The sequence below is a fragment of the Xenopus tropicalis genome, chromosome 3, assembly GCF_000004195.4.
Source record: "Xenopus tropicalis strain Nigerian chromosome 3, UCB_Xtro_10.0, whole genome shotgun sequence".
Classification (NCBI taxonomy): domain Eukaryota; kingdom Metazoa; phylum Chordata; class Amphibia; order Anura; family Pipidae; genus Xenopus; species Xenopus tropicalis.
The window spans coordinates 94,978,700-95,003,141 of NC_030679.2; the positions used below are offsets into that span (position 1 = coordinate 94,978,700).

Below are 24,442 nucleotides of genomic sequence, written 5' to 3' on the forward strand. Positions count from 1 at the left end.
TATTTTAATATAGCATAAAACCAAATATTGGACTTACATTGTTTAAAACTGATAGTCAGCACTCAGAAAATAAGCACATAAGTCCTGAACTCTTGTGGAAGGGAAAATTGCCAACATTCTTGTTCCCCCACATGTTCTCAGTTTGGGCTTATTCAGGAAATGTGTCACGCCTGATGCGTTTCACCTTATTTCTTCAGAGGCGTAAACTACCCTACTTCCTTTTAAACCTAATTGCCAGCAATGTCTACTGGCCTAAGTCCATTATGGGTGTGTGTAATTTATATTTAATGTGCACGTGTGCTTTTTCTCTCAAACTTTACTTTACTCGCATTGCCATGACTATGCTTAGGCTTGACGTTTTTTGACGGATATCAGCTGTGTGAGCCTGCACCCGGGTAGATTTAATGCTTTATGGTGCAGGCACAACAAGATTTGTTTAAATGTATGGGCTGCTGGGAGGTGGATGAAATCACTCCAACTGGCAGCTCAGCAGTAAAGTGTGACTGACGTTTATCAGAGCACAGGTCACATGCTTGTGGCACCTTGGGAAATGAAGAATATGGCTAGCCCCATGTGAAATTTCAAAATGAAATATAAAAAAATCTGTTTGTGTTTCTGAAAAACGGATTCCAACGCAGGATTCTGTGGGAGAAGCTCTATTAACTAATGTGTTTTGAAGAAAAACACGTTTTTACCTGACAGTATTGCTTTAAGCATTATCTGGGAGTCCTACAACTTTAGCAGGGATAGGTCTGGACATATATACATTCATTGTATTTCTTGGCCCTGAAGATTGTCAGGCAATTGCAGTAGTCAGGTTCCCTTTCCATGAGGGCACGGCCCTTGGAGACCTGTGGCGCTCGGTGGCCAGATGGCCGGTATGCGGTAACACGATACTGCCCGCCCGAGGGCCGCTGCATCTGGGGGCCAGATGGGTTTTTTTGCACAAAGACGTACTAGTTGTTAAACCCATCCACACTAAGAAGGCGGTCCCTGAGATGTGCCGTTACATTCGGTAATACTGTTACATAACAGCAAAGCCAAACTTTCATCTCTCTCAGTAAGTTCATGTACGTGTAGGCGCCCTTGGCTCCGGTTAATTGAGTTCGCCCTGTACATAAATGTACTAGCCACTTCAATTACTCTTTATCATCTAAGTAACTGCGTGTCAGATCCCAAGGCATGCCGAAATAAGTTAGTTACAAGCCAGTCCCAGGCCGCCAGCTTATCTTCCGCAGCACATTGGCCCGCCCTCCCCCTCTCTTGGTAACCCCACAAAATAGTCTTTTGGGTTAAAACCCTCCTCCCTCTTCATGCCGCACAGCTCCTGCCATAGGTTATAAGGCGGCATTTCCCTTGGTAAACTCTCTCCCCCCTGCAGCATCTCCCATTCTTCTAGTTAGACTCCACTAACTCCTCCCAGTCTTTCCCTTATTCCTCTCCCCCACATACCAACCCCTCCCACACACATACACACACTCACACACATGCCGTGCGCTTCCTCCTCACTATTCTCAGTGGGTACTCGCAGACACCTCAAGCCTGTGTGATATGTCACTTGCAGGCCAGTAAGGTGCCCAGAGCTGACCCTGGCAGCATGAGGAGCGCTAGCGCATTGTGGGAAACACGGAGTACACTTTGCAAAGCTCAGCGACCTATCTACCCCAGCAACTTTGGCTTCAGCCCCACAGAGTGTGTTCAGGGTGCCTGGCATCTCAACAGCGAGGCCCTCTCTAGTACCTGAGCGCAGACTTCTCAGCAGGGGAGACCGGCTCCCAGGCAGCATTAATCCATGTAAGTAGTGGCAGGCTAAGAGGAGGCATTTGTGTGTTTGTGTACATGGTACAGCCGGGCCCCCCGCCCACTGGAGCGCAGCTTTATTTGCATTCGCTAGGACTTTGTGTCAAGCACAACTGTTTCATTTAGTGTTCTCCAACCTGTGGCTCTGATGTTTGTGTTGCAGCTCCCAGCCTTTCCCTATAGCTTTGCATCTCAGGAGAGAGAACCCAGAGAGGATGAAAGTCATGTGTGTGTATTTGTGTGTGTGTACTTAACTGGCCCTTAGTCTGTCACTGTGTATGACAGTATGCTAGTATATTGTATGTATGTGTGTGTATAAGTACAATGTATACATGGACGGGTGAGTATTGATTCATGATGTTTCTGGCAGTGCTACATTTCCTTATCTTTAGGGGTGGGGGATGGGGAGTAGCATGGGTGCAAAGGGAGTAGAGCAAGGAGCACACAGGGAGCACAGCATTCACACACACTATAACACTCTAAAGCCCCAACCCAAAGCAGAGCTGGTCGCATTGCTATTACATGTTATGGTTCTGGTTGCTGCCCAGTTGGTTGTCAGGCTATACATACAGATTACATGAAAATGAATTTGATTTGTCCGTCCCACTATTCCTGCCCTATTTCTTGTATCACGTTTGTTTGGAGCTAAAGTCCAGATTTGTGAGTCCTAAAAAACAATCAACATTTTTACGTAATGAGATCTTACTTTCTGGAAATGATGTAGCATTTTCTCATTATCAAGCACTGGTGTTTGTATTGCTGAAAAGATAATTGGTCACAGCTAGTTCTGACCACTGTAGTAACTAAATACTAGGTGTACTATTTTCTTCTAGTCCAACTATTGGACTTTGTCATTGCTACTGTTGCTGCACACAGCATAGCATGTTTTAGACACTGAAGTGGGGGCAGAATGTAATCTTTAACCTCTCCAACAGTTGCCTGGATGTTTCCTGGAGGTAGAATTGATCGTATAGATGACACACATGTATGCCGAATAATGCACTCTATGAAAATGGCCACCAGAGGCAACTGTTTTGTATCTGTGGTTGAGATATAATTGTTGATAGGACCAGGAACATTGTTGCAGCTGACAGTCACACGGGCAAAAATATGCTGCTAAGTATGGCTCCCTGTGCATATTAACCCATGCCAATTTCTTTATATGAACTATCTCAGCATTTATTAATGGCATAATACAGTAAATATACTGGTATAGACCCTAACTATTCACATTTTGGTTTAACCCCTCCATTCAGAGTTTAATGGAAATATAGACAAATATGCCAGATTTTCTTTGCAAATAAAGCTATGTAAAATATGTATTTAGTTATGTTTAGAGGGAGCTGCCATACTGACCTTACTGCTGAATTATAATATTATCCACAGTGTCCTTTTAAAGTGTTGACCTTGGCCAGATTGGTATTAAAATTGAAGAATGGCTGCTTGACTGTACTGAGCAGTAACTTTTAAACAAGACCTTTTATAGACATTGGTATACCTTGCTGTACTTGATAAGAATCTGGCCCTATTCCAGATACCTTCCCCATGGTACCACCTCAGAGTAGCAAACCTATATAAAACAACCAGTGGCTGGCGAGCAACATGTTGCTTACCAGCCCTTAGGATGTTGCTCTCTATTTTTGAATTCCTGGCTAAAAGGCAAGCATCTGTTGCATTAAACCACGAGTACTGCCAAACAGATCCTCCTGTAGGCTGCCATTACAAAAAGGGACTACTAGATTACAGCAACCCTAGGAGCATGCTTGTCTTGCTCTCCATCTTTTTTATGTTTAAAGGTGGCTCACTGATAAAAAAAAAAGTTGAGGGACCCCCTTCTAGAGACTGTTACACATGATGTTGGAAGTCCCTTTTGGACCACTGTTAGATGGCACATGTGTAGCCAAAAATGCTTCCATGTGGCTTCATTATTCTCTATCATACAGAAGAGCTTAATAGAAACAATAATATGCACAGTAGTGATAAGCAAATCTGTCCCATTTTGCTTCAACGAAAAATTTGTGAAATGGCATAATGCATTGTTGGGCAACTTTTTTGGAGTCTATGGGTGTTTTTTCACTGCAAAACCTGGCAAAAAATGTTCTTCATCACTAATCGAGGTATAATGAATAAGAGAAATAGCAATACATGAAAATTCGGAAGCCAAACACTGACAAAGATTCTTATATTATAATTTCTAAGAAGGGGGCCTCCTTTGGAAGAGAAGAAAAGTTTGTAAAATATGTTTATTAGTCACTGAAGCAATGTGTAAGCCATCCAAAATTCTATGAAATTCAAGAGTTTACCTCGTGCAACAAACTGGTTCGGGTTAAAAAAAAGTGAGACACATGAGGGTGGTGGGCCAGATTTCAACCTGAAATAAAGCTTCCACCTTGGCCCATCCCTCTGGTGATGTCATCCGAATAGTTTAGTCTATATCATAAAAACTCCAGATCTGATCTGTACAGTTTAGAACCTTGGTGGTTATACACTGTAAGATCCACTTGCTCAGTATATAAAATATAACAAGCTCTATGGTTATGTAGAACATATCCGGATCAAACATTAAGATCTTTTCCTTTAAAGGACACATATTAATAGCAAAAGTGTAAAGAAACTAGTGTTTATTGATGTGTGGGTGAGGAAAAACATTACCTGCACTTGACTCTAAACCGTACCCTCTTCTTTCTACTCCTGGCCCAGTCTGATGTGCACCCAACCTGAACATGTAGTGGATTTTCCAAATTTTAACCCTAAACAACCTGACCTAAGGGTAAATCCACTGCTCCTGTGGGTTGAGCGCAACCTGCACATCACTACTAGTGTTGTATTTAATATGAGCTGTCTATAATGGCCCATATTTAATTAAAGAAGAAGGTCTATGTGTCGGGAACAGAGGACCCAGCAGAGAAGCCAGGAGGCGGTCACCAAACAAAATTCTAATGCAGCTACAAGAAAATTTCTGAGGACCACTCGAAAACTCTAGATTGTGTAAAATGTTTCATTCTGGGAAATGAAAAATCACAAATATTTAGCTGTAAGTCTTCATATACACCATGGATCCCCAACCTTTTTTGTCTGTAAGCCACATTCCAGTTTAAAAAGAGTTGGGGAGCAACACAAGCATGAAAAATGTACTTGGAGGTGCCAAGAATGGGCTATGATTGGCTATTTGGTAGTCCCTGTGTGGACTGGCAGCCTACAGGAGTGTCTGTTTAGCAATACACCTGTTTTTCTGCAACAAAAATTTGACTTTAAGCCGGGAATTCAAAAATAAACACCTGCTTTGAGGCAACTGGGAACAGCATCCAAGGAGTTGGTGAGCAACCTGTTGCTCGCGAGCTACTGGTTGGGGATCACTGATCTACACTATGTGCTTCTGTATCCAACAGCAATGATAGAACATTAGTTTACCTAGACCTGTATAAGGAAATTATATATGTTGTCATAAAGGTCCTGCACAACAGGTACCGGTATGGGATTCCTTATCCGGCCACCATTTTTCAGAAAGCTCCAAATTACGGAAAGCCTCTCTCCCATAGACTCCATTTTAATCAAATAATTCTGAATTTTAAAACTGATTTCCCTTTTCTCAGTAGTTATAAAACAGTACCTTGTAATTGATCCCAACTAAAATATAATTACCCCTTATTGGGTGCAAAACAATCCTATTGGGTTTAATGGTTTATTGATTTTTTTAGTAGACTTAAGGTATGGAGATCCAAATTACGGAAATACCCCTTATCCGGAATACCCTTGGTCCCGAGCATTCTGGATAATGGGTCCTATACCTGTATAACTAAAAATTATCCACGCTTGAAAGGAAATGGGGAAATTTGCTATGCCAATCTTGTAGACGGCTGATATTAAATTAAAAAGATTTCTGTTTTGCTGTTGATACTTTATATCAGTGCTGTCCAACTTCTATGGTGCCGAGGGCCGAGATTTCTCTAGCATACATGGTGGAGGGCCGCTAATGGAAGCCAGTTTTGACCACTCCCCTTTTTGAAACCACACCCACTTCAAACCACACCTATTTTATCACAATGGTGGTAGCACAGCAAAATCCCAAATGCTTGGTCCTTACTGTGGGGATATCAACCATCATTCATATGTGAAAGAATTATGTCATATTAAGATATACCCTTAAATTCCATATGCCTCCTCCTCCCCTGTGGATAGCAGAGCAACCCCCAGTACATAATTACACACCTTTGGGACCATTTAATGGCTATTTCCAACTGCTAACAGACTCCCACAACAAACCCCTGCCAGGTTCACCTCCCACAAGCAGCATAGGGCAAGCATAGTATGGCACACACAGGCAGCACTTTGCCTTCCCTACCCTGCCTGTTTGTGCCATACTCTGCCTGCCCTACCCTGCCTGTTTGTGCCATACTCTGCCTGCCCTACCCTGAATGTGTGTGCCATACTCTGCCTGCCCTACCCTTCCTGTGTGTGCCATACTCTGCCTGCCCTACCCTGCCTGTGTGTGCCATACTCTGCCTGCCCTACCCTGACTCTGTGTGCCATACTCTGCCTGCCCTACCCTTCCTGTGTGTGCCATACTCTGCCTGCCCTATGCTGCCTGTGTGTGCCATACTCTGCCTGCCCTACCCTGACTGTGTGTGCCATACTCTGCCTGCCCTACCCTTCCTGTGTGCCATACCCTCCCTGACCTATGCTGCCTGTGTGTGCCATACTCTACCTGCCCTATGCTGGCTGTATGTGCCATACTCTGCCTACAGTACCTATGTCTGAGGTGTGAAGAAGTGAACAATGGGAGTGATTACAGTCTGAGCCTGAGGTGTGTACACTGCAGGGGGTGAACAATGCAGAAACTAAAAGGTATGAAAAACACAGGGGATTACATTTTTAAACAATACAGAGGGATTACAGCCTGAATCTGGGTGAGAACCATGCAGGGGGCCAGTTAATCTCAGTACTGATACCATTTAATGCTTACTCAAAGGTAAGCCATCAAAGCAGCCAGACAGGTAGGGGACCACACAGAGGGGGGTCGCGGGCCGCCAGTTGGACAGCACTGCTTTATATGTATCTTTTAATAGAAATAGCCAAAACTGCTTTATATGGAGTAATTCAATAAGTTTGAGAAGAGGCATATAGGAGTAGAAAAATATTAGAAAAGCTGCTGTAAAGTAATGTGAGCTATATAAGGAATAATAATTATAAGCTCTTGGACTTTTTGTACATGATCTTGTGCTAACAAAATGATCAGTAGGTATCACATGGAAGCACTTGATTATCATCAATTACATCTGATGCTTTTTAAAGAAATGAAGTAAACACTGGTGTCAAGCTATAAAAACACAAAGCCTAGTTAGACATCTATGAAGAGAGAAAGGACACGCTGTCAGGTAACTGGTCACTGTGCCATGGTATAGGGTGGATAAACATATGCCAGGAGAACAGGTATGGTGACAGAGGCAAAATATTGCAAGATCTGGTTTTGGCCACATGGTAACAAAGGGGTTCAGCCATCACTTCTTGTTTCTTTATGGCTAAATTATCTGTCTAAATTTGTAATGCATTTTTATTTTGTGAAGTTCGGAAACATGTATATATGTATGGAATACATTTGGAAGGAAATTTGTCTTCTGGACAATACATTCAGGTGATAGTTGAGTGTGCTGCTCTAGGGGTACTGAGACCATTTATTAGGTTTAAACCTCCAACAGTAATGCATATGTTGTGACTCTGGGGCCCAGAGTTGCAATTTTAATACCTGAGGAAGAAGTACCATTGGTATTGGTATTTCCCTGACCTCATTTTGTTATATACTTGCTGCCTGATGAATTTCTGGCTTGCACAAACATTCCGGTTTGCTTTTTGTGTAATGTGCTGGGTAAGACTTAAGGTTTTTTTTTTTATTTGGTTGTCTTGCCAAACTGTCATAGGATCTGGCAGTTGCCCCTGGAGGGGGTCACCCAAAACCAGACTTGTGTGATATTTACTGATGTTATCTTCCATTTGAACTTTATGGGCACCAGCACATCATTTGTCCCCTTTTTCTCAAATCTTTTTTCTTTGCTTTTTTCATAAAGATTAATAAGAATATTGTTTCTGTAATTGGTTGCATTTTTTAAAATTTGATTTACATATTTGAATTGGCTCCATTGTTTGTCCCACTGCTGACTTTTTTCAGTCAATGTTTGTTGTCAGATCTAAAGTGAATCTGTAATTTTCTTTCAGGGGAAGCGATTTTACTTTTAAGAGGACAATTTCTACTTGCTGACATTCATAATGTCAAGAAAACATCTACAAAGCTTTTTGGATATTACCACGCAAAACAAGGCAGAGATGGGACCTCAGAGTAATCCGTCATCATGCCCACAAAAATCATCTACTGAAGAATTTTTTACTTACAAATCCTACATGAACTACTCTATGCCTGCTCCCAGCGCTCATAATTCGGCAAGCCCATGGAGATCTGCCACAGCTTATTTGCAATATGCAGGCAGTGCACTTAATCAGCACCTAAGGGCTGATAGAGTACCTGGGATATGTCATAGAAATGAAGTTGAAAGGACAATATTAAGGACTGGCTCACAATTGCTTGAATCTACAGAAAATCATTTCCAGGTCCAACAGCATAATCCTGGTCTAAGCTACCCATTAACTCACCAAGGTTGTCCTTCCTTTGCAATGCCAAGACCTGTGTATAGGAGTCCTACCAGTTACTTGGAAGGAGCATATGATACACTAGCTCTACCGTTTGGCATCCAGCCTGGCTTTCAGCAGATACCTTCACCAGCTGTGGAACGGAACCCTCGTTTTGCATACCCATCCTCTCCTGTTCACCTATCTAGTACGAAGAATAACCATTATTCTGGTCCTTTAGAGATGGGAAGTAACTCGCACTGTTTTCCTCAGGGATTGCAAGACCAGAGCCAACCATATAAACAAAGGCATTATGCAAGTTCAGCTTTGCAGATGCCATGTTCTCAAGGAGAGATTCTTAAAGACTGCTATCCCTCCTTTAATCATAATGTTCAGATGAACTATAATCAAGCTGATGTCTCTGGAGAATTGCAGAGAAACCCCGAGATCACACCTTCACACCAGCATCAAACTTATAAATCCAGTGCCTTCTACTCTAATACCGGGGAAGTTTACTCAATGAGTCATCACCTGATAAGGGACATTTATGGTCACAGACCTAATCCATTTGGCAGCAGTATTGACACAGCAAGACTGCCTCACAGTGTTAAAGGAATGGCTATGTTCAATGACAGGGGACTTAGAATGAATGTGGAACATAATAAAATTGAGGAGAGTTTAAATAAGAATTTCAAAGGTGGAGAGCAACAAATGCAAGTAGAGAGTGAATGTTGCAAGAATCTGGACACAGTGGGCAAGGATCTTCAGTATGATATGGGCAAACTGGACAGAGATCGTAGGTATGGCACATCTCAAGAGGATAACATACCAACCGTAGGCCCCAGCTATCCCGATAGAGGGATAGAGCAGGTTGCATCCCTAAAGGAATCTTTAATGCAGAAGGCAATCCAAAGTTCACACCGTTCTATTCACCCTCAAATTCAAAATTTACATCCAATGTCTGCCCAGTCCACTGATGTTCAGGAGTCTGGCGAAGAGAACTCCAAGGTACTTAGCAGCAGATATAAAACTACTGGTGGACTGTCTGATAAAAAATTGGATCTGAATCTAGCAAAAGAGTGTGCACAAAAATCTAACTTAAACGATGAAATACAAAGTCAAGCATTCCAGGCCACCTCACTTACGGTCACAAGCGAAAGTCAGACAGCAGAAGTTCCAAATCCTCAACATCCAGAGCCTACTTCAGTTAGTCCCAGCCCCAAGCTTCTCATAGGTTCTGAAGTAGATGAGAATGATGGTCGCAGTTCTCCTCCAATGCCAGTGATTAATGATGTATTCAGTTTAGCACCATACCGGGAATATCTTGAGGGTACTGCTCCTCACCCCTTCCCTACACAACAAGAAAATAGAGGCAGTAAACTTACCATGCCCCACTCTTCCCCTCAGTTAAACAGACCACGCGACTTTGAGAAAAGTACTTCACCCATACTAGAAAGTGTTCACAATCCTCCAAATGCAGATTTTTGCTCACCTAAAAACAAATGTGACATTACAAATCAGGTCACAGATTGCAAAAAGGTTTTTGACCCGACTGCCGAAGAGATGGTACTAGATTTAAGTTTTAAAAAATCTCTTGACTCAGAAAGCTCACCTCAGGGCCCAAATACAGCCTACAATTCTGTAGACCGCAGCCCACTTAAGAGAGCAGATAGTATTGTTTCAAAAATTTCAGCAGGGAGCACGATGGCTAGCATGGATTGGTCCATGCAAGCAACTGCAAGCAGCACCTCCCCTAAATCCAATGACAGTTGTTTCTTGCAGGAAACCGGAGCGACCAACTCCTCACAGGTTACAGCAGAGAGCACTTCTCTATTGCCCCACACAAGCTGCTCCTCACAGGCTTCAGCTGGGAGCAATCGTTTGTCCAGTACACGTGGTTTCTCACAGGCAACAAAGGGGAGCCCACATCCAAAGTTTGGCATAAATTGCTCCTCACCGGTTGCAGCAGAGAGCACCCCATTTATGAGCAGCGCCTCAGAGGTCTCATTGGGGTCTAACCCCATCATGTCCAGCATGGTCTGCAACTCACAGATAACAGGAAGCTCCCCCCTCATAACCAGCATGAGTAGCTCCTCGAAGGTGGCAAGTGAGAGCACTGGTCAGTTGACCACCGTAAATTGCTTTTCACAGAATTCAGCTGGAAGCACTCATTTGTTGTCGAGCATGGGCAAATCTTTTCCAGCAAGAGAAAGTCTTATGTCCAGTACAAGTAGGTCTACACAGGTTGCTGCAGGAAGCACCCCTTTTTTAAGCAGCACTTCACAAGAATTGTTGGGGTCTAACCCCATCATGTCCAGCTTGAGTTGCAACTCACAAGTAACAGGAAGCACCTCCTTAATAACCAGTATGAACAGCTCCTCACAGGCAAAAACTGGATGCGCTACTGAGGTGGCCAACCTAAGCTCCTCTACATACACAACTGTTCAGTCCACACCAATAATGAACAGCAAATGCTTTTCTTCAGAGGCCACATCCATGAGTTCACCAGAGTCAAATAGTCCCTGTTTCCCAAAGGCCAATCAAACCCTAAACATTTGTTCAACCCTTAACATTCTCTTGCCTGTTTCCCCATGTTATGACTTTACAAAAACTCCAGTCCCCAAATTCATACTGCCCAAAAATAATACTCTCACTTCTCCATTGGCTTCTTCAGAACCCTCACAGAATGCAGAAGGTAGGAAAAGACAACACTCTGATATTTCACAGGTGCCACCTACTATGTTGGAGAATGAAACAAACAGCTTTCACAGTTCTAAATCATTTATGTTCAAGAAATACAAAATGATGAAACTCCCATCCACCGGAGGAGAGACACAAGGGGAAGGATGTAAGTCATCTTCAAATACAATGCCAGTCCCTGTTCATTCACCTCCTGAAGGTGCACATTCTCTGCCACCCAGTGCTCCTGAGTCATCTCCTACTCTTGGAGAAGCAAATGTATCATTGGCCAGTGATGGTGCACCCACTCTTAAAGGTTCTAGGAAACACTTTACTGAACTGCACAAGAGAGTATGTACAGCGATCTTGAATTCAGTTGCAAGGTCTCCCTTGGGGCTTCTCCAGGACTTGCTGGCCAAAAGCATGGAAAAAGAAAGACCAAAGTCTCCAGTAAAGGTCAAATCTAGCTCTAGATCTTGTGACTCCTTAAAAATCTCCCAGCATCATAGCTTATGGTTGGACATTGATGGTGTTCGTTTGGCACTGCACAAATTACTGTCTCTACTGGAGACATTTATGTTCACACGTAGATGCCCCTTTCCCCATGTAATCAGAGCAGGTGCTATTTTTATTCCTATATATCTAGTAAAGAAGATTCTTTACTCTGAGTTGTCGGGGACATCAATAGATCGTGTCTTGCAAAGTCACAAAGTAGAACTTCGACCCACTACTCTCTCTGAAGAAAAGGCCCTTAGGGAAACCGAACTAAAAGACTGCCCTTCTCGCATGTTAAAATTACTTGCTCTAAAACAATTGCCTGATGTTTATCCTGATATGGTACACCTATACTGGGAGGACTCCTTACAGAAACAAATCGGTGAGTATGTTAATCAGTATGACTGTAAGAATACACTGCTGCAATGACTTTTGCTTGTTAAAGAATACGCCTGCTCTTTTATTTCTCATATTTGTGTTTTTCAGGCGATAAAATGGTTAGAAAAACTGTTTTGTATAAACAATGATACTTTTACAACTTTGCTCACATAAGCATGCAGCTTGTTATTACTAATCTAAGTGTAGTGCCAGATAGTAATACTTGATGCGCTAGATAATAGCTGTTTTCTGCAACTCATCTTATGTAGGTTTTGCCTACCTGCTATAACTTGCTTTCTGTTTTTCATCTTCTATACTTCCTTCAGTATTGTAGCATCTCCTGCTGGTGTGCTGTAGTGCTGCAGTGTGTCTGTGCTTTTGTAGCCAGCTGAGATTTATTACCTTGTATGCGTATTGTTAACTTAACACAGCTATAGAAAGGATGTATACCCACCGCCTTTTTAAAAAATGTTATTGCGTGTGGCAGGAATGACTTCCCATGGTAATAATGAGCAGACAAGGGAATGGAACGCTGGCCTTTCAAGGCTAAATTCCAGTTAAAGTATTTTTTTCCCATGTTACATTGGCATGGCCAGAAATACAGAATTGTGAAGAAGCTATCTGGATTAGGCAAGCTATGTACTATAATTTAAAATGCAGGTTACATAGCTATCCTGTTCTATGTATTGGTTGTATTGTCTCATTATTACTGAGGTGAGGGGACCTTTAAAGGAATAATACTTACAATCATATTTATAAACTGTAATTCTGTGACTTATCTGGGCACTAATGTTTATGTTCTTTTTCATCAAGGAAATATCAAGAATCTTTGGTGAAAAATATACACCTGTATTTAATGTTATTTAACTGTTAAATATCTGTACCCTTTCAGGTACAGTTGAGCATATTTGTGGAACTACAAGTTCCTGCACCAATGAAAACTCACTTGGTGATTGGGGATGCTGAGGGTTTTAGTGGCTGACATGTCTGTTTATGGTCCGATTTATCTATACGCTTCACAGCCTTTTTTCCTGTGGTAATTTGTGGCTTTTCATGGTTATGTAACAGTGCTGCTGTAAAGCAGCACACAAAGCTGTTGGACCCCCAAGGCCTTAGCACTCTTCTAAACCCATCACTGTCCATCCCATTGTCAGCTTATGGGAATTGGTATACAAAACATCAGCCTTTGCTAGTCCTGAGCTGCTTGTAAGAGAGCACAGATTATCTCCAGTATAAAATGATATCTAAACTGTGAAATGGAATGTAATTAGGCCAAAGTGGCAGTTAAGTGACCAGTCAAACCTCTTGCTGCTATATGTCAGCTGAGTGGGCAAAGTTGTACTAAGTCTAAGGGCTGTGACACATGGGGAGATTAGTCACCGCACGACAAATCTCCCTTGTCACGGATGTCTAATCTCCCCGAAATGCCATCCCACCGGCTAGAATGTAAATCGCCGGTGGGATGGCATATGCAGCGCCGCGATTTGCCGAAGTTTCGAAAGTTTCCTCTCAAGGCAACTTTCGCGACTTTGACAAATCGCGGCACCGCGTATGCCATCCCACCGGCGATTTACATTCTAGCCGGTGGGATGGCATTTCGAGGAGATTTGTCACGCGGTAACTAATCTCCCCGTGTGTTACAGCCCTTTAAGTTACTTTTTTTTTTTTACTTAGACCTGTAAATGACTTACTTAAAGGAACAGTAACACCATAAAATGAAAGTGTATAAAAGTAATTACAATATAATGTACTGTTGCCTTGCATTGCTACAACTGGTGTGTTTGCCTCAGAAAGACTATATAGTTTATATAAGTAAGCTGCTGTGTAGCCATGGGGGCAGCCATTCAAAGGAGAAAAGGCACAGGTTACTTAGCAGATAACAGATAAACCATTATATGGGGCTTATCTACTAGTCATCTGCTATGTAACCTGTGCCTTTTTCCAGCTTGAATGGCTGCCCCCATGGCTACACAGCAGCTTATTAATATAGTAGCTTTTCTGTAGCAAAAACACCAGTTTTTTGCAGAGCAACAGCACATTATATTTGAATTACTTTTTAAGTAGTCCTGTAACACATGGCAATCCAATGCTGGCCTTTAATTTCTTTTGAGAAAGTCTGCCCAGTTTTGATCCTTATATCCTTTATGAAGCTCATATAGAAACTGTTGACTAGCACTTTGATCCACATAGATGTTTATGATTTTTATGTTATGTTGAAAAACTGCATATACAGATGGAGCAGACTTGGCCCCAATTACTCAACTACACTGTTCCTAAAGAGTGTCAAATACATCAGAGAAGTCTCTTTCCAGAATTTTAGTTAATCTGTACATGTTTTATATATCAAATACACATTTTTATATTGAAAAGCAGGCCACATCTGAAAAGGTAATAAACGCAGCAGAGAATTCATGACCATTGGCTTGGATTTTTTTACCATTAAGTTCAATAGAAAACCTGGGCAAATATCAAATAGTTTTCTTCAATGTTTTCACTAACAAGAAAATGTGAGCAACATTTTTTTTAATAACAAATGTCTTTCCAACACCATCAGATGCTGACGCAGCATGTAGAGTTCCCTTCTGACAGGTGCATCATGTCCAATGGCAAAAGTTACTTGTAGTTTACACATCAGGTTTTACCTTTGACTTGTCAGATGTTTTGTTCATGTGAAACCATCTGACAAAAGCGATTATGGAGTTTAGCCTCATGGGGAAAAACGCAATTTCTCTTGCACCCATCTCTTAGTTACTGAAGATTGAAGATTTTAGTAGAACTGTTAAACTTCTAGCCATCCAGTGTATCTGGATAGCAAATCCCAGCATCCTCACCAGTTGCATGTTTCACACAACAGATAGATGTATTCTCTCCAGTAAGTGAGTTATTAAAGGAAAGCTATAACCCCTGACCAATGTGCATAAAACCGCTTCTATGTAAAATTGTGCTTAATCTAAATAAACCCAAATATATATTAGTTGTTATTTTAGTACAGGTATGGGACCTGTTATCCAGAATGCTTGGGACCTGGGGTTTTCCAGATATGGGATCTTTCCGTAATTTGGATCTCTGTAACTTACATATTATTACAGGGAAAAGGGAAATTTTTAAAAATTAGAATTATTTGCTTATAATGGAGTCTATGGGAGATGGTATTTCTCTGGATAACGGGTTTCCAGATAAGGGATCCCATACCTGTACTATGTGTCATTGGGTAATCCAGAAAATGGTGCACACAAACAACCAATGGTACACATACATGTTAGGTTACATCAGCCAATTAATGGCCAAAGACGAACATACTGTAAAAGTAAATATGCAACAAATTTAATGAAAAAGTACTTCCACATTAATTCTGTATTTAGAATTTTACTATCTAGACCCCTTAAATTTATACATGTCCGTCTTTCTATTTTAACTGAGACCCAAGCACAGTACAGGTATTTGATCCGTTCTCTGGAAACCCGTTATTCAGAAAGGTTTGAATTACAGGAAAGTCCTCTCCTTTAGACACCTTTTTAATCAAATAATTCTAAATTTTAAAACGTTTCCTTTTTCTCTGTATTACTAAAACAGGATCTTAGGATCCCAACTAAGATATAATTGATTCTTATTAGAGAGAAAATAGTCCTACTGGGTTTAATTTAATGTTTAAATAATTTTTAGTAAACTTAAGGTATGAAGGTCCAAATTACAGAAAACCCCAGGTCTTAAAGGTTCTGGTTTACAGGTCCTATACCTGTACTGTAAAAATTTCAAAATGGACGAAGAAAGCACCAAACTCTCAAGATTAGTCCAACATTTCGTCAGTAAATGCGATTTTCCACAGGCGTTTATATATCTATAAATGTCAAATTTGTAAACAACAAATACTTTAAAAATCAACATTTTCATACAGACTAAATTAACAAGATACAATGTACTAATACACGCAGGTCCACACCTGTATGCCAAAGTATTGGCAAGCATCCGAGTTTAGACATTGGTTAAATGTGCTTATCTGTGTACAGTAACTTCTCTTGACTGCAGGAGAATTCCTGTGCCTTATAGCATGTAGCTGGGGGATTAGATCTGAAGGGGCCTTATGTCCTGTCCTGTGCCCCGTAGGCTCATTTCCCTATACTTTATTTCTTCCAGGTTCCCGCACACAGTCTGGGCTGCTTGCACAAAAGTACGTATGTGTTCCTTTGTAAACCATCCCGCAGAGCTGTGTTTGAGTGTGGGCCTGTGTGCGGGCCTTGATCTCTGTGTGTGTGTTTAGGACTCTCTCTTTTTCTGTGTTTGCAAATAAATATGAATCTAATTTAAGTGGACAGACTTCAGAACATTATGTAGCACGGATGTCCAGCATGTGGCCATCTTGTTGTAAGTGAACTACAGCTCTCAGAATAATGCTTGTGAGAGAGGGCTTTTAGCTGCAACAACACAGGTCGGACATTGCTGCAATGTGCCCTCTCTTATGAAATGGAAATATTGTTACACATTATATGCTTGAAATGTTTGTATTATGGGATTTGGGAATAGTACAAGTGCTGCTTTCATATTTTAAAGAAGAAGGAAAGTCGCCTTCTGCCTTCATGCAGCTTGCACATGCGCAGTAGAGTGAAAAGCCCAACTTAAACACGAAAGTCTGCTTTTTCACTCAACTGTGCAAGCTTCAGGCCCTGGGATTCCAAAGATAGAGGAGGAAGTGGATCACTCAGTTGAATGAACCCTGGGCTGGTGCAGTTTTCGGCTAACGGGAGCACCAGCCCTGGGTATCACACCGCTTTTGATCTACTTCTGGCAGATTGCCAACACTCCGCATGCAGGAGCATTTACACATGCAGCCAACTGCACACATTCTAGCTGGCAAGCTCTGAGAGAAGGGGATCCAAACAGGTGCAAGATGGCACCGATTAGCCCTACTGTTTAACCCTGCATTTTTTACAATAACAGGTAGTGTGGGGACAGAAGCCAATGGAGGGGGCCTGGGGTTTAGCAGAAGTTTTTTTTTTTTCTCTCTAATCTCTACAGTTTCTTAATTATTTTGTGCTTTTGAGAGACCGATGCTTTAGACAACTGTGTGCCTTTGGTATGTTACCCAGTGCCACACAACAAAAGATCAATGCACGTTTACTAGCCCAACATTTTACTAGTAATTCCAAAATGGATAATTTTGAAAAATAAAGTTTGCTTTTTGAAGTTTATGATTATACAGTTGCAGTCACCCTACCACCTTATTGCAGAACCAATATAGTCCTAAATTTATTTCATACATTTTTATTGGTAGGTTTATGGCCAGCATTATTAGATGGAATTGCAAGCAAAAGTTCCTGTGGGTCCATAACAGCAACACAGGCTACACTTCAGTCCTTTAAAAGCCAATGATACATATTCTAATGTTATATTGATTTTCAGGTCTAGAGTTTAATATATATGTGACTTTATAAAATACGTTTTTTTTTTTTGTGTGTGTGTGTGTCATTCCATGTTGTATGTAGGTGTTTTCATGAAAAAGCATAACACTGTTTATATTTACCATTAATTGCTACTACAGGTATGGGACCTGTTATCCAGAATGCTTGGGACCTGGGGTTTTCCGGATAAAGGATCTTTCTGTAATTTGAATCTCCATACCTTATGTTTACTAAAAATAATGTAAACATTAATTAAACCCAATAGGGTTGTTTTGTCTCCAATAAGGATTAATTATATCTTAGATGGGATCAATTACAAGGTACTGTTTTATTATTACAGAGAAAAAGGAAATTAGAAAATTTAGAATTAGAACTATTTGCTTATAATGGAGTCTATGGGAGGTGGCCTTTCCGTAATTTGGAACTTTCTGGATAATGGGTTTCCGAATAAGGGATCCCATACCTGTAGTAGTTAAACTGCTTGTTGCCATGGAACATTGATTATCAGCTGACTTATGTTTTCAGCCCTTAGTGGAAAACTTTACCCTTAAACAATGTAGGTCTCTCTAAAAACATATTGTATAAAACAGCTCATCGTAAAACCCTGCTTCATCTTAAAATATATATAAAAATATACTTCTAAAGTAGTGTTTGCCATTGGGTACTCCTAAATAAAAAGTCGGCATTTTAAGAATTAGGGGCCACCTTCTGGCCACTTACATGTTAGGTCACATCAGCCAATAAAGGGACAGAGCTCTGTATTTTTCTCCCACAATTCTTCCTGTTACAGTTAGAGCTGCATTTTTTCCTGTCAGTTGATCCCTAAAGGGATCATATATATATAAATTCCAGTCTGGAAGAATCTTTAAAAAGCCACTTAGTTTATATCATATTATCTGTTGGTTAAGTATTCTTTTGGGTAACCTTTTCCTTTAAAGAGGTTGTTCACCTTTGAGTTAACTTTTAGTATGGTGTAGAGAGTAATATTCTGAGACAATTTGCAGTTGGTCTTAATTTTTTATTATTTGTATTTTTTTTAATTCAGCTTTTGTTTAGCAGCTCTCCACTTTAGAGTTTCACCAACTATCTGGTTGCTAGGGTCCAAATTACCTTAGCAACCAGGGAGTAGTTTGAATAAAAGATTGATATATGAATAGAAGAGGACGTGAATAGAAAAATAAGTAATAAAAAGTAGCCTCACGTAGCAATAGATTTGGCTGCTAGGGTCAGTAAAAGCTGCAAGGAGTTAGAAGAAGATGGCAAATAATTAAAAAAATCAAATATAATAAACTAATAATGAAGATCAATTGAAAAGTTGCTTAGAATAGGCCATTCTATAACATACTAAAAATACTTTAACTTAAAGGTGAACCACCCCTTTAATAACATATTTAATATTTCGGGGCAGATTTATCAAAATGTGAGATAACCGCTCACCACAGAAAAATTCACCCACTTCCTATGGGATTTATAAAAGCATATTTATCAAAAGGCAAACTCTAACTTTCACCCATTGATATATATACACTCCTAAAAATCCCATTTGAGTGAATAGAATGTGGGTGTAGCTTTCTGTGGTGAGCTCTTATCTCATATTTTGATAAATCTGCCCCATAATGTTGTAGCCTCAATGTGTTGCTTTCAGTCAAATAGTTCTTGGTTTATAGATATTCCCAGGGTTTCTGTCATACCTTCATGTTATACAAAGAAGTCTGTAGAAATCTTGGGCATGTTTGGTGTTTGTAAATTTACCTAATAAGGTTCTTAGAGAGTCTTGCTGGAAGCTTTTCGGCAACACAGATCAATGGCTAAATGTATTAGGGCGAAGACACAGGGGCGCGACTTTTTCAAAAGTTGTGGTGACTAATCTGCGCAGTGAAAACTCGCCTCATCGACTTCTATTCTACTCTATGGGAGAAAAGTTGCTGTGATCTAACCTTGGTGAACCAGTCCCACAGCATGGTAACATTTTGCTTGTACTGCTGCTGGAAGTGGTGAACCTTCTCAACTTCACCATGGGGCAAAGTTTCAGATTTACTGTATTAATGTGAAATACAGTGGTGTGAAAAACTATTTGCCCCCTTCCTGATTTCTTATTCTTTTGCATGTTTGTCACACTTAAATGTTTCTGCTCATCAAAAACCGTTAACTATTAGTCAAAGATAACATCATTGAACACAAACCCTGTTTCAATCAAGAAATCACTTAAATAGGAGCTACCTGACACAGAGAAGTAGACCAAAAGCACCTCAAAAGCTAGACATCATGCCAAGATCCAAAGAAATTGAGGAACAAATGAGAACAAAAGTAATTGAGATCTATCAGTCTGGTAAAGGTTATAAAGCCATTTCTAAAGCTTTGGGACTCCAGCGAACCACAGTGAGAGCCATTATCCACAAATGGCAAAAACATGGAACAGTGGTGAACCTTCCCAGGAGTGGCCGGCCGACCAAAATTACCCCAAGAGCGCAGAGACAACTCATCCGAGAGGCCACAAAAGACCCCAGGACAACATCTAAAGAACTGCAGGCCTCACTTGCCTCAATTAAGGTCAGTGTTCACGACTCCACCATAAGAAAGAGACTGGGCAAAAACGGCCTGCATGGCAGATTTCCAAGGCGCAAACCACTTTTAAGCAAAAAGAACATTATGGCTCGTCTCAATTTTGCTAAAAAACATCTCAATGATTGCCAAGACTTTTGGGAAAATACCTTGTGGACCGACGAGACAAAAGTTGAACTTTTTGGAAGGTGCGTGTCCCGTTACATCTGGCGTAAAAGTAACGCAGCATTTCAGAAAAAGAACATCATACCAACAGTAAAATATGGTGGCGGTAGTGTGATGGTCTGGGGTTGTTTTGCTGCTTCAGGACCTGGAAGGCTTGCTGTGATAGATGGAACCATGAATTCTACTGTCTACCAAAAAATCCTGAAGGAGAATGTCCGGCCATCTGTTCGTCAACTCAAGCTGAAGCGATCTTGGGTGCTGCAGCAGGACAATGACCCAAAACACACCAGCAAATCCACCTCTGAATGGCTGAAGAAAAACAAAATGAAGACTTTGGAGTGGCCTAGTCAAAGTCCTGACCTGAATCCTATTGAGATGTTGTGGCATGACCTTAAAAAGACGGTTCATGCTAGAAAACCCTCAAATAAAGCTGAATTACAACAATTCTGCAAAGATGAGTGGGCCAAAATTCCTCCAGAGCGCTGTAAAAGACTCGTTGCAAGTTATCGCAAACGCTTGATTGCAGTTATTGCTGCTAAGGGTGGCCCAACCAGTTATTAGGTTCAGGGGGCAATTACTTTTTCACACAGGGCCATGTAGGTTTGGATTTTTTTTCTCCCTAAATAATAAAAACCCTCATTTAAAAACTGCATTTTGTGTTTACTTGTGTTATCTTTGACTAATAGTTAAATGTGTTTGATGATCAGAAACATTTTGTGTGACAAACATGCAAAAGAATAAGAAATCAGGAAGGGGGCAAATAGTTTTTCACACCACTGTATACATTACCTTGGGCTGGCAGACAAGGTTCAACAAGAACATTCAGAACTAAAACTGGGAAATAATGCAACATTTGCAGAAATACAAATGGGCAGACAGATTTTTCATAGGAAATTAATAATCATTACAATATATTTACAATAAGTTTTTAATAATGGTTAAGGCTTTTTATTTTCATTGGACTTCCTGTCACAGAGTCTACTAAAGGACACTGAACTAGCATTTCTTTAGGTGGCCACACACGTGGCGATCTGCGATGGTCGCACGAAAGATAGTCAGACCCGCCAGTAACCTTCAGGGCTGAAACGGCAGATAAGGAGGTAGAAACAATAGGATTTCTACCTCCTTCTGCCAACTCAGCCCTGACGGCAGATTTTGCTCAGGCGCCTTCTATGGCGCCCGATCAAAATCTTTTGACCTGGCCGATCGGTGAGTCGACTGGTATCAGCAGCCTCCTGCAATACTGGTCGACTCACCGACTTGCCATACACGCACCGAATATCGTACGAAACGGGGTTTCGTACGATATTATCGGTGCGTGTATGGCCCGCTTTAGGCTAAAATGGATGATAACAGAAATCTATAGCTCGCAGGAAAGTTGGCTACAGTAAATGTATTTCCCCCATTGGTTTCAATGTCATTTCTGTGTGTGTATATGTGTGTGTGTATGCATGCCCTCCTTGCAAGTTTTTTATAAAAACATTATTTCTTTTTATCTTTTATATTGTTCTTAGCAACCCTTCCTCCTGCAGTGACTGAAATTGTATCTCTCTCTCCCTCTTCAGATAAGAAATTGGCACTCGATCTCGGTCAAGAGGAAGTTGCCCGCATTGAGAACACCTTAGGAGCTAGTTTATTAGAAAAAGGACACCTAAACGAGGCACTAGAGCAGAAAAAGTCCTCTTCCTTGGTTCTGAGGTTACAAAGGGTTTGGAACCAATCAGGTGCTGATGTATATAAAGCCCAGAGAAAGCACCCATCCCTGGACAGCAAGACAGACCCCTCAAGGAAGAAACAACAAGTCTATGGTAAAAAACTTGGAAGGAAACGTGGAAAGGGTTTTTACAGAAAGAATACGAGGAGTCCATGTAGAGGTGCCAGTAAAGTATTTCCAGATCTAGTTGGAAGGCGTATCCTCCATCTGTTTGATGATGGAGATCGAGAAGCTTGGTTTCCAGGCAGAGTAGTGAGAGTTCACCGGCAAACACGAAGACTCCTTGATACGCAGTTTGAGGTTCTGTACGATGAGGAACCTGGCACCCGTTACTACTTAGAACTCCTTCAGGACTATGAGAAAGGATGGCTCCGATTAGACAATTAAACTGTTTTATCTGGACTCTGTTTATGGCACAGTAAAATGGACAAATGGATATTTAGGAATGGTAGTATTGCATCTATTTATTCCTGACATCTCCTAAAAGTCTGCATTTTTCAGTATGCATCATTAGGGTTTTGTTTTATCTGGATTCTCTTCATGGCACAGTAAAATGGATAAATGGATATTTAGGAATGATAGTATTACATCTATTTATTCCTGACTTCTCCTTAAAGGAACAGTAACATCATAAAATGAAAGTGTATACAAGTAATTACAATATAATGTACTGTTGCCCTGCATTGCTACAACTGGTGTGTTTGCCTCAGAAAGACTATATAGTTTATATAAATAAGCTGCTGTGTAGCCATGGGGGCAGCCATTCAAAGGAGAAAAGGCACAGGTTACTTACTTGGCAGATAACAGATAAACCCCCATTATATGGGGCTTATTTACTAGTTATCTGCTATGTAACCTGTGCCTTTTCTCCTTTTTTCTAGCTTGAATGGCTGCCCCCATGGCTACACAGCAGCTTATTATATAGTAGCTTTTCTGTAGCAACAGAGCAAGAGCACATTATATTTTAATTACTTTAAAACACTTTAATTTTTTGATGTTACTGTTCCTTTAAAGCTTGCATTTTCAGGATGCATCTTAAGTTTTTTGTTTTTTTTTTAATTTGATTTGTGCCTGTGATATTTCTTTATAGAAGGTATATTGTCTCAGTGTACCTGCAGGCAGGTGATCCACATAAAGAACAAAGTGCCTTAGTGTAATGTTACATTTCCCTGCCAGGGTGTTAGCTGGTGGAAAGTTCTAGTTTTCAGTGTTTTAAACCCCTCATAATTCACACACTGGGACTGGTCAGATGTACATTTTTATGCCGAAAACTGCCTGTCACAAAAAGTGCCAGGAGTTTTCCATTTGTATAAAGGACAGGCTGCATTATGAAGTTTCAAGTGTTTTTCTGCTGGCAGAGGATCATTGTGTGTGCCATAGGCCTTAATTGCTGTGTTGATATTATTACCCTTGTGTGGGCTTGTGTGTAATTCACTGCTTACCATTATTGTGCTGCTGTGGTTCTGCCCTTTACTAGTATATTGACACTCATGCTGTTAGATATTGCCATGAGGTTGGCGGGCAACTTTTTTTTACTGGTAACAAACCTGTTTTTTCCCAAAACTACCAGCTCAGATAGATCTCTTGGTTTTAACGTGCTCTTTTATTATGTGTAAAATTGTTACTGCCAAGTTAAATTGAACTAAATAAGCTTGGTAGAGTTTACTTGCACTAATTGTTTTTTTTTTATTTTTAAAGCACTGACATTTCAATGTGATGGTATCCACTTTTCAGTAGTTTCCTCAACCTGTGTAGAGTAGAGGGTGCTCTGCTGTTTTAAATTGTTAAGAGGAACCAGCATGTACTTTTTATTCTTACGAAAAAGAACCAGTAACACTGAAAAAGGAACAGATTACACTGAGTTATTTTTATCCTGTACATGAAAAGAATTCTTTCTTTGCAGTGGAAGTCCTGGTTTTTATTGCAGGGAGATGCTAAGGCTAATGCCACACTGAGCTGGCATCAGCCTTTTCCTGTGACTGCACCCAGAGCCACTGTGTCTGGCATGAGCAGGCGTATGGGGCAGATTTTGGTGCAGAAATGCATTCCAATGTGTTCTGGTGTTAGAATCAGCTCTGTGTGCCTGCAGCTGGCCAATGCATTGGCTCTGGGTGCAGTCACAGGAGAAGGCGGGTTCCAGGCTGCGTATCGGCCCCCTATGGCAGTAGCCTAAAAGCTCAGCAGTCGTTTCTATTTGTATAACTTTGGTTAATGGAGCCATAGATAATACATACATATTACCTGCTCCCAAAAACCCAGCTGAAGGAAACAACTTTTCATTGGTAATATAACGTTAAATAATGCTGAATTTATGTGAACGTTATGTGCAAATACATTTAGGGCTCTAATATAGCCATTACATAAAAAGCTCACCCTTCGATCCCTCAAGTATTCTAAATTTTACAAAGAAAATGGATATCACCACATAGGTAAACCAATGGACAAATCCAAGTGCTCATGATAGGATATTCTAGAAACTGCAATTGTCAGGATTCACTTAGAAAACCTGGCATTGTTAACTGTGTTTTCTCTGTTTTAAGATATATATGTGTGTATGTATGTGTGTGTAATAAAATATATATATATATATATATATATATATATATATATATATATATACATTCCAATTGACAAT

General features: G+C 40.7%; 1 protein-coding gene across 3 annotated transcripts; it reads left to right on the forward strand.

The window, feature by feature from the left end:
• The first annotated feature begins 486 nt into the window (after nt 1–486).
• Nucleotides 487–22,365, forward strand: c15orf39 (chromosome 15 open reading frame 39). Of its 3 annotated transcripts, none has more exons than XM_004915997.4 (4): nt 487–1,794; nt 8,011–11,974; nt 16,105–16,138; nt 21,659–22,365. In XM_004915997.4, exons 2-4 carry the CDS (start codon nt 8,062–8,064, stop codon nt 21,660–21,662), a joined length of 3,951 nt encoding a protein of 1,316 aa, XP_004916054.2. In that variant the 5' UTR covers nt 487–1,794; nt 8,011–8,061; the 3' UTR covers nt 21,663–22,365. The 3 variants fall into 3 exon arrangements, with proteins under 3 accessions (XP_004916054.2, XP_031755005.1, XP_012822368.2); XM_031899145.1 differs by lacking the exon at nt 16,105–16,138 and having other exon boundaries at nt 21,659–22,221; nt 22,270–22,365; XM_012966914.3 differs by lacking the exon at nt 16,105–16,138.
• Nucleotides 22,366–24,442: the final 2,077 nt, after the last annotated feature.